Source organism: Haemorhous mexicanus, chromosome 39, assembly GCF_027477595.1.
Source record: "Haemorhous mexicanus isolate bHaeMex1 chromosome 39, bHaeMex1.pri, whole genome shotgun sequence".
Lineage (NCBI taxonomy): Eukaryota > Metazoa > Chordata > Aves > Passeriformes > Fringillidae > Haemorhous > Haemorhous mexicanus.
The window spans coordinates 201300-212050 of record NC_082379.1 but is presented as its reverse complement, the minus strand read 5'-3'; the positions used below and the strand labels follow the sequence as shown (position 1 = coordinate 212050).

Genomic DNA, 10751 nt, shown 5'->3' with positions numbered 1-10751 from the left:
CCCTAAAAACGCTCTAAAAATCCGCCCAAAAAACTCCAAAAAAAAAACCCCAAAATCCCCTAAAAATCCCCCCAAAATCCCAGAAAAAAACCTCAAAAAAAATTCCCCAAATTCCCCTTAAGAAGCCCCAAATTCCCCCAAGCCCCGCCCCCAGCCCCGGCCTGGCCCCGCCCACTGGATGATGTAATCGGTGCTGGCCCCGCCCCAGGTGTTAGACCCCGCCCCCTCGATTACGTCACTGATCTACAAGAACATGGACAGGTGGAAACGGGTCCGGCAGCGGTGAGAGACTGGGGGGACTGGGATAAACTGGGAGGGACTGGGAGGGACTGGGGGGGACTGGGAGGGACTGGGAGGGACTGGGAGGGACTGGGATGGAGTGGGAGGGACTGGGGGGGACTGGGAGGGACTGGGGGGGACTGGGAGGGACTGGGATGGACTGGGATAAACTGGAGGGACTGGGATAAACTGGGAGGGACTGGGGGGGGACTGGGATGGACTGGGAGGGACTGGGGGGAACTGGGATAAACTGGGAGGGACTGGGAGGGACTGGGATGGACTGGGGGGGACTGGGATGGACTGGGGGGGGACTGGGATGGAGTGGGGGGGAACTGGGATTGAACTGGGAGGGACTGGGAGGGTGTCAGTGGTTTGTAGTGATCCATACTGGTCTGTACTGGTCCGTACTGGTTTATACTGGTTTGTACTAGTCCATACTGATCCGTAATGGTCCATACTGGTCCGTACTGGTCAGTACTGGTCCATACTGGTCCATACTGGTCCATACTGGTCCATACTGGTTTGTACTGGTCCATACTGGTCAGTACTGGTATCCTTACCGGTCCATACTGGTCCATACTGGTCCCATACTGGTCCGTACTGGTCCATACTGGTCCATACTGGTCAGTACTGGTCTGTACTGGTCCATACTGGTCCGTACTGGTCCATACTGGTCCCTACTGGTCCCTACTGGTCCTTACTGGTCCCACAGCTGGCGGGAGGCGGCGCAGCGGCAGCAGCAGCGCTACGGGCCCAGCCTGCGGCTGCTGCGAATCATCTACGAGCGGCAGTGAGGCCACGCCCACCGGCCACGCCCACATCGACCACACCCACCCTGACCACGCCCACATCCACCACAGCCAGCCTGACCACGCCCACATTGACCACTCCCACCTGACCTCCACCACACCCACCCTGACCCCACCCACATTAGCCACACCCACTTCAAGCATACCCACGGCCACGCCCACCCTGGCCCCGCCCCCTCCCCAATAAAAACTCCGTTCTTCCCATATTTGGGTGTGGGCGTGGTCAATGCCTTTATTTGGGGAAAGGGGCGGGGCTCCGGTGGGGTGGGGGTGACGTCATCGCTCCTGTGGATGGAGAGAAGGGGAGGGGTTAAAATTGGAGAGGCCACGCCCCTTTTGAGATGGCCACGCCCACTTTAGGGGTTTGACCTTCCCAAGCTTAAGGTCCCGCCCTGTCCTGATTTGCCATTGGCTGGGCTTGGCCACGCCCCTGTTTTACCATTGGTTGCTCTAATCCCCGCCCCACAACCTCTCCCATTGGCTGCTGAGAGCCCCGCCCACATCTCTGGGCTTTCCCATTGGCTGCTCCAGGCCCCACCCCCTATTTCTCACTCTGCCATTGGTTGGTTGAGGCCCCTCCCCTTGTCAGCTCTCTCCCATTGGCTGGGTGAAGCTCCGCCCCTTCCCCACTCCCATTGGCTCCTTCCAGCCACACCCCTTCCCATTGGTTGCTTTAAGTCCCCTCCCATCTCTGATTGAAGCTCCGCCCCCTCAGAGCTCTCCCATTGGCTGTTTCAAACCTCCTCCTCTGCCATTGGCTGCTTTAGGACAAGCCCCCATTTCAGGCTTTCTCATTGGCCACTTTAAGCTCCGCCCCCTCACTGATTTCCTATTGGTTTTATGAAGCCCCGCCCCCAAATTAACTCAAGGCCCCGCCCCTCCCTTTCCCATTGGTGACTCCAAGCCCCGCCCCCAACTCCAGCCTCTCCCATTGGCTCCTCAACATCCCCCCCCCCCCGATTTTGACCTCTCCCATTGGCTGCTTTAAGCCCCGCCCTAGTCCCACTGAAGCCCCGCCCCTTTCCCTTTCCCCCATTGGCCGCTCCATGCCCCGCCCCAATTCCAGGCTCTTCTATTGGTCGAATGAAGCCCCACCCCCCTACCAGGACCAAGCCCCGCCCCTGCCCTCCCCCATTGGCCCATTCCGGCCCCGCCCTCACCTTGCTGCGCCGCCATTGGCCGCCGCCGGGGCTCAGGGCTCTCCCATTGGCTGGGTGAAGCTGAGGGCGTCGCCCAGGGCTCCCCATTGGCCGCGGCGGGTCTGGAACAGCCCCACCCACACGCCCAGGCCCAGCCCCCAGAGCCCCGCCCCCAGCGCCGAGCGCAGCACGTCTGGGACCGGAAAGGGACCCAAAATCAGACAAATTCACCCCAAAATCAGCACAAAAATCAGCCCCAAAATCAACACAAAATATCCCCAAAATCAGCCCCAAAATCAACCCAAAAATCACCCAAAATTGACCCAAAATTACCCCAAAATCAACCCAAAATATCCCCAAAATTACCCAAAATCAGCACAAAAATCGGCCTAAAAATCAGCCCCCAAATCACCCAAATTCACTCAAAAATCAACCCAAATATCAGCCCAAAAATCAGCCCCAAAATCAGCCCAAAATCAGCCAAATTCACCCCAAAAATCAGAGCGAGAACCACCCAAAATCAGCCCAAAATCACCCAAGAATTAGAGCCAAAATCAGCCCAAAATCAACCAAAAATCAGCCCAAAAAACCCCAAAAATCAGCCCAAAATCACCCAAGAATCAGCCTCAAAATCAGCCCAAAATCAGCCAAATTCACCCCAAAAATCAGAGAGAGAACCACCCAAAATCAGCCCAAAATCACCCAAGAATCAGAGCCAAAATCAGCCCCAAATCAGCCCAAATCAACAAAAAATCACCCAAAAATCAGCCCAAAATTACCCAAAATCAGCCCCAAAATCACCCCAAAATCAGCGCAAAAATCAGCCCAAAATCAGCCCCAAAATCAACCCAAAATATCCCCAAAATTACCCCAAAATCAACCCAAAAACCAGCCCAAAATCAGCCCAAAATCAGCCCCAAAATCACCCAAATTCACCCCAAAAATCAGAGCGAGAACCACCCAAAATCAGCCCAAAATCACCCAAGAATTAGAGCCAAAATCAGCCCAAAATCAGCCCAAAAAACCCCAAAAATCAGCCCAAAATCACCCAAGAATCAGAGCCAATATCAGCCCAAATCAACCAAAAACCAACCAAAAATCAGCCCAAAATTACCCCCAAAATCAGAGCCAAAATCAGCCCAAAAATCAACCTAAAAATCAACCCAAAAATCAGCCCAAAATTACCCCAAAATCACCCAAAAATCAGAGCCAAAAACAGCCCAAAAATCAGCCAAAATCAGCCCAAAATATCACAGCCAGAATCACCCGAAAATCAGCCCAAAATTAGAACTAAAATCACCCAAAATCAGCCCAAAAATCAGCCCAAAATTACCCAAAAAAATCACAGCCAAAATCACCCAAAATTAGAGCCAAAATCACCCCCAAATCAGCCCAAAATCACCCAAAATCAGCCCAAAATCAGAGTCAAAACCCACCCAAAAATCACTCCAAACCAGACTGAAAACTGACCCAAAATCACCACAAATCAGCCCAAAATCAGAACTAAACCAGACCCAAAATCACCCAAAAATATCCTTAAAGTCAGAGCCCAAATCACCCCAAACTGACCCAAAATCACCCAAAATCAGCCCAAAATCAGAGTAAAAACTGACCCAAAATGAGCCCATTTCCCCCATTTTCCCCATTTTCGCCCCATTTTCCCAGTTTTCCCATTTTCCCCGATTTTTGCCCCATTTTCCCCCATTTTCCCCAATTTCCCTGGGTTTTGCTCCATTTTTCCCCCATTTTCCCATTTTCTGCCCCATTTTTCCCCATTTTTTTCCCCATTTTCCCTGGGTTTGCCCCATTTTTCCTGTTTTTCCCAGTTTTTGCCCCATTTTCCCTGGTTTTTCCCAATTTCCCCGGGATTTGCCCCATTATTTCCCCATTATTTCCCCATTTTTTCCCCATTTTTCCCCATTTTTTCCCCGTTTTTCCCCATTTTTCCTGTTTTTTGCCCCATTTTCCCCGTTGTTTTTCCCAATTTCCCCTTTTTTCCCCCGTTTTTCCCGATTTCCCCGATTTTTGCCCCATTTCCCTGTTGCTTTTCCCCAACTTCCCAGGTTTTTTCCCCGTTTTTTTCCCCCATTTTTCCCAATTTCCCCATTTTTTCCCCCATTTTTCCCAATTTCCCCATTTTCCCCCCGTTTTTCCCAATTTCCCCGTTTTTTTCCCGATTTTCCCAATTTCCCGGTTCTTTCCCCATTTTTCCCTGTTGCTTTTCCCAATTTCCCCATTTCTTCCCCATTTCCTGGTTTTTTTCCCAATTTCCCCCTTTTTTTCCCCATTTCCCCCCGTTTTTTTTCCCTGTTTTTTCCCCCTCAATTTCCCTGGGTTTTGCCAGTTTTCCCTGTTTTTTCCCCCATTTTTCCGGTTTCCCATTTTTTTCCCGATTTCCCATTTTCTTCCCCATTTCCCCATTGTTTCTCCTGTTTTTTCCCCCCCCGTTTTTCCCAATTTCCCCGTTTTTTCCCAATTTCCCCGTTTTTTCCCCATGTTTTTCCCCTGTTTTTCCCGATTCCCTGTTGTTTTTCCCAATTTCCTTGGTTTTTTCCCCGTTTTTCCCAATTTCCCCATTTTGTACCCATTTTTCCCTGCTGTTTTTCCTGATTTCCCCGGATCTTTCCCCTGTTTTTCCCCGTTTCTTCCTGATGATTTTCCTGATTTCCCCATTTTTCCCCGGTTTTCTCCGTTGTTTTTCCCGATTTCCCATTTTTTTTCCCTGGTTTTTCCCATTGTTTTTCCTGATTTCCCGTTTTTTCCCTGTTGTTTTTCCCGTTGTTTTTCCCGTTGTTTTTCCCGGTTTTTCCCCATTGTTTTCCCCGTTGTTTTTCCCGATTTCCTGTTTTTCCCCCGTTGTTTCTCCCCCGTTTTTCCCTGTTTTTTCCCCACGTTTTTCCCAATTTCCCCGGATTTTTCCCCTGTTTTTCCCCGTTGTTTTTCACAATTCCCCGTTTTCCCCGTTTTTCCCAAATTCCCCGGTTTTTCCCCATTTCCCCCGTTGTTTTCCCCAATTCCCCGTTTTTTTCCCCCTGTTTTTCCCCTGTTTTTCCCAATTCCCCATTTTTTTCCCCATTTTTCCCATTTCTCTCAGTTTTTTCCCCGTTTCTTCTCCGATGTTTTTCCCGATTTCCTGGTTTTTCCCCGTTTTCTCCCATTTTTTCCCCGGTTTTCCCCATTGTTTTTCCTGATTCCCCGTTTTTTTTCCCTGTTTATCTCCCCTGTTTTTCCCAATTCCCTGTTTTTCCCGTTGTTTTTCCCGATTCCCCGTTTTTTCACCCCATTGTTTCCCCCATTGTTTCCCCGTTCCTCTCCCCGTTGTTTTTCCCATTTTTCTCCCTGTTGTTTTCCTCCCCGTTTTCCCCTGTTGTTTTTCCCGTTGTTTTTCCCGATTTCCTGGTTTTTTGCCCCGTTTTTTCCCCGTCTTTTCCCCGTTGTTTTTCCCGTTGTTTTTCCTGATTTCCCCATTGTTTTCCCCAGTTTCTCTCCCCGTTTTCCCCCCCATTGTTTTTCCCCAATTTCCCGGTTTCTCTCCCCGTTTCTCTCCCCGTTAGTTTTTCCCGATTTCCTGTTGTTTTTCCCGCTGTTTTTCCCAATTTCCCTGTTTCTCTCCCCGTTGTTTTTCCTGATTTTCCGTTTTCTCTCCCCGTTGTTTTCCCTGTTTCTCTCCCCATTTCTCTCCCCGCTGTTTTTCCCCAATTCCCCGATGTTTTTCCCGTTGTTTTTCCCGTTGTTTCCTGTTTCTCTCCCCGTTGTTTTTCCCCAATTTCCCGGTTTCTCTCCCCGCTGTTTTTCCCAATCTCCCCGTTTCTCTCCCCGTTTCTCTCCCCGGTTTCTGTCCCCGTTGTTTTTCCCAATTTCCCTGTTTCTCTCCCTGCTGTTTTTCCCAATTCCCCGGTTTCTCTCCCCGGTTTCTCTCCCCGCTGTTTTTCCCGATTTCCCGTTGTTTTTCCCAATTTCCTGGTTTCTCTCCCCGTTTCTCTCCCCGGTTTCTCTCCCCGCTGTTTTTCCCGATTTCCCGTTTCTCTCCCCGTTTTCCCCCCTGTTGTTTTCCCGTTGTTTTCCCCGTTTCTCTCCCCGTTGTTTTTCCCAATTTCCCCGTTTCTCTCCCCGTTTCTTTCCCCGATGTTTTTCCCCGTTTCTCTCCCCATTTCTCTCCCCGCTGCTTTTCCCAATTTCCCGATGTTTTTCCCGTTTCTCTCCCGGTTTCTCTCCCGTTTCTCTCCCCGCTGTTTTTCCCAATTTCCCGGTTTCTCTCCCCGCTGTTTTTCCCCATTGTTTTTCCCAATTTCCCGGTTTCTCTCCCCGCTGTTTTTCCCAATCTCCCCGTTTCTCTCCCCGTTTCTCTCCCCGGTTTCTGTCCCCCGTTGTTTTTCCCAATTTCCCTGTTTCTCTCCCCGCTGTTTTTCCTGATTCCCCGGTTTCTCTCCCCATTTCTCTCCCCGCTGTTTTTCCCGATTTCCCGGTTTCTCTCCCCGTTTTCCCCCCTTGTTGTTTTCCCGTTGTTTTCCCCGTTTCTCTCCCGCTGTTTTTCCCAATTTCCCGGTTTCTCTCCCCGTTTCTCTCCCCGCTGTTTTTCCAATTTCCCGGTTTCTCTCCCCCGTTTCTCTCCCCGCTGTTTTTCCCAATTTCCCCGTTTCTCTCCCCGTTTCTCTCCCCGCTGTTTTTTCCCGATTTCCCGCTGTGTTTCTCTCCCCCGCTGTTTTTCCTGATTTCCCGCTGTTTTTCCCCGTTTCTCTCCCCGTATCTCTCCCCGCTGTTTTCTTCCCGTTTCTCTCCCCGCTGTTTTTCCCAAATTCCCGGTTTCCCTCCCGGTTTCCCGGCCGCTCCCCTCACAGCGTTTGATGCGCGGCTGCTCCCCGAAGGGCGGGGCCAGGAACGCCTCGCGGAAAAACCAAACCACGTTCACCAGCCACAGGAAGGGCAGCAGCAGGAACCCACCTGGGAGACAGGTAACCACACACCTGGGACAGGAACACACCTGGGACAGGTAACACACCTGGGACACACCTGGGACAGGCACAGACACACAAACCAAACCACGTTCACCAGCCACAGGAAGGGCAGCAGCAGGAACCCACCTGGGAGACAGGTACAGACACACCTGAGAGACAGGGAACACACCTGGGACAGGCACAGACACACCTGGGACAGGCACAGACACACCTGGGACAGGTACAGACACACCTGGGACAGGCACAGACACACCTGGGACAGGTACAGACACACCTGGGACACACCTGGGACAGGCACAGACACACCTGGGACAGGCACAGACACACCTGGGACAGGTACAGACACACCTGGGACACACCTGGGACAGGCACAGACACACCTGGGACAGGCACAGACACACCTGGGACACACCTGGGACACACCTGGGACACACCTGGGACAGGCACAGACACACCTGGGACAGGTACAGACACACCTGGGACACACCTGGGACAGGCACAGACACACCTGGGACAGGTACAGACACACCTGGGACACACCTGGGACAGTCACAGACACACCTGGGACAGGCACAGACACACCTGGGACAGGCACAGACACACCTGGGACAGGTACAGACACACCTGGGACACACCTGGGACAGTCACAGACACACCTGGGACAGGCACAGACACACCTGGGACAGGCACAGACACACCTGGGACAGGCACAGACACACCTGGGACAGGTACAGACACACCTGGGACAGGCACAGACACACCTGGGACAGGTACAGACACACCTGGGACAGGCACAGACACACCTGGGACAGGTACAGACACACCTGGGACACACCTGGGACACACCTGGGACAGGCACAGACACACCTGGGACAGGCACAGACACACCTGGGACACACCTGGGACAGGTACAGACACACCTGGGACAGGTACAGACACACCTGGGACACACCTGGGACAGGCACAGACACACCTGGGACAGGTACGGACACACCTGGGACACACCTGGGACAGGTACAGACACACCTGGGACAGGTACAGACACACCTGGGACAGGTACGGACACACCTGGGACACACCTGGGACAGGCACAGACACACCTGGGACAGGTACAGACACACCTGGGACAGGTACAGACACACCTGGGACAGGCACAGACACACCTGGGACAGGCACAGACACACCTGGGACAGGTACAGACACACCTGGGACACACCTGGGACAGGTACAGACACACCTGGGACAGGCACAGACACACCTGGGACAGGTCACACAGGGGTCACTCAGGGTCACTCAGGGTCACTCAGAGGTCACTCAGGGTCACTCAGGGTCACTCAGGGTCACTCAGGGGTCACTCAGGGGTCACTCAGGGTCACTCAGGGTCACTCAGAGGTCACTCAGAGGTCACTCAGGGGTCACTCAGAGGTCACTCAGGGTCACTCAGGGTCACTCAGGGGTCACTCATTGGTCACTCAGGGGTCACTCAGGGGTCACTCAGGGTCACTCAGGGGTCACTCAGGGTCACTCATTGGTCACTCAGGGTCATTCAGGGTCACTCAGGGGTCACTCAGGGGTCACTCAGGGTCACTCAGGGGTCACTCAGAGGTCACTCACCCAGGTAGTATTTCCGGCACAGCTGCAGCTTCTCCTCATTAGAGACACGCTCCAGGTTCATCTGCACCAGTACAGACCAGTACGGACCAGTATGGACCAGTATGGACCAGTATAAACCAGTATGGAGCAGTATAAACCAGTACAGACCAGTACGGACCAGTAAGGACCAGTATAAACCAGTACGGACCAGTACAGACCAGTACGGACCAGTACGGACCAGTATGCACCAGTACGGACCAGTATGGACCAGTACGGACCAATACGGACCAGTATAAACCAGTATGGACCAGTACGGACCAGTACGGACCAGTATGGACCAGTATGGACCAGCATGGACCAGTACGAACTGGTATAAACCAGTACGGACCAGTACAGACTGGTACAGACCAGTATGGACCAGTACGGAGCAGTGCCCTCCCCGTACCCCCCAGTCCATCCCAGTTTCACTCCCAGTAACCCCCAGACCCCCCCCCAGTGTCCCCAGTTCAATCCCAGTCCCTCCCAGTACAAACCAGTATCCCGCGTGCTCATTCCCAGTCCATCTCAGTAACCCCCAAATCCATCCCAGTGTTCCCAGTTTGCTCCCAGTTCAGCCCAGTGCTCCTGGGATGGCTCCCAGTATAAACCAGCATCCTGCAATTTCAATCCCAGTCCCTCCCAGTCCCTCCCAGTCCATCCCAGTCCATCCCAGTTCATTTCCAGTCCCTCCCAGTCCATCCCAGTCCATCCCAGTTCATTTCCAGTCCCTCCCAGTCCATCCCAGTCCCTCCCAGTCTGTCCCAGTTCCCTCCCAGTCCCTCCGAGTTCAATCCCAGTCCATCCCAGTCCATCCCAGTCCCTCCCAGTTCAATCCCAGTCCATCCCAGTTCCCCCCAGTTCTCACCGCGGCTCCTGCGCTGCCGCTTCCGCAGGACGCGGAAATCTCGCGAGACTTCGGGATTGGGCTTGAACTGGGCAGGACTGGGATGAACTGGGATGGACTGGGTGGGACTGGGACAAACTGGGAGGGACTGGGATGGACTGGGAGGGACTGGGAGGCACTGGGGGGGACTGGGACGGACTGGGAGGGACTGGGAGGGACCGGGATGAACTGGGAGGGACCGGGATGGACTGGGGGGGACTGGGAGCGCTGCTGGGAGCGAGCTGGGCCTTACTGGGAGCACTGGGACGATTCCGCTCGGCACTTCCGCGTCCAAAGCCCCGCCCACTCCGTGTAACCAATCAGCGCCGCCAGCGCATTCCCCACTGACCAATCAGCACCGCCCGTTCCCTCCCGAGCGATCGGCACCGCCCCTACCCCGGCAACCAATCAGCGCCGCCGGCCCGCCCCTCCCAACCAATGGGCGAAGGGGCGGGAACAAACCCCGCCTCCATGACGTCATTGCAGAGCGGGCGAGACCAACGGGATCTGGAGGAGGGGGGGGGGGATTTGGGGCATTTTTGGGGATTTTGGGGGAATTTTGGGGGGTTTGGGGGGACCCGAGTTGGATTTTGGGGGGTCCCGGGTGGGAATTTGGGAATTTTGGGGGTCCTGGGTTGGGATTTGGGGAATTTTGGGGGAATCTGGGGGAATTTTGGGGGGAATTGTCGGGGATTTCTGGGGGAATTTTGGGGGAATTTGGGGGTTCTGGGTGGAATTTTGGGAATTTGGGGCAATTTTGGGGGGTCCCGAGTTCATTTTGGGGGAATTTTTGAGGTCTGAGGTGGAATTTTGGGGGCTCCCAGGTTGGGATTTGGGGAATTTGGGGGGTCCGGTGGAATTTTGGGGACTCTGGGTTGGAATTTTGGGGATCTGGGGGGAAAATTTGGAGAATTTTGGGGGAATTTTTTTTAATTTAGGGGGAATTTTTTGGATTTTGGGAGAATTTTGGGGAATTTTGGGGAATTTGGGGGTCCTGGGTTTTAAATTTGGGGGAAATTTTTGGAATTTTGGGGAATTTTGGGGTTCAGGGTTG

At 53.5% G+C, this 10751-nt stretch overlaps 1 protein-coding gene and 1 long non-coding RNA gene across 2 annotated transcripts; one reads left to right on the top strand and one right to left on the bottom strand.

The window, feature by feature from the left end:
- Positions 1 to 10: 10 nt before the first annotated feature.
- LOC132341374 (uncharacterized) lies at positions 11 to 1294 on the top strand. The gene is made up of 2 exons (XR_009490164.1): positions 11 to 282; positions 992 to 1294. It is a non-coding gene; the product is annotated as an uncharacterized LOC132341374 (long non-coding RNA).
- PSENEN (presenilin enhancer, gamma-secretase subunit) lies at positions 1295 to 9988 on the bottom strand. Its single transcript, XM_059872879.1, has 5 exons — positions 9680 to 9988; positions 8797 to 8857; positions 7064 to 7168; positions 2249 to 2420; positions 1295 to 1373 (listed from the first exon to the last, which is right to left on the bottom strand). The coding sequence occupies exons 2-4, from the start codon at positions 8855 to 8857 to the stop codon at positions 2281 to 2283; spliced, it is 306 nt and encodes a 101-aa protein (XP_059728862.1). The 5' UTR covers positions 9680 to 9988; the 3' UTR covers positions 1295 to 1373; positions 2249 to 2280.
- Positions 9989 to 10751: the final 763 nt, after the last annotated feature.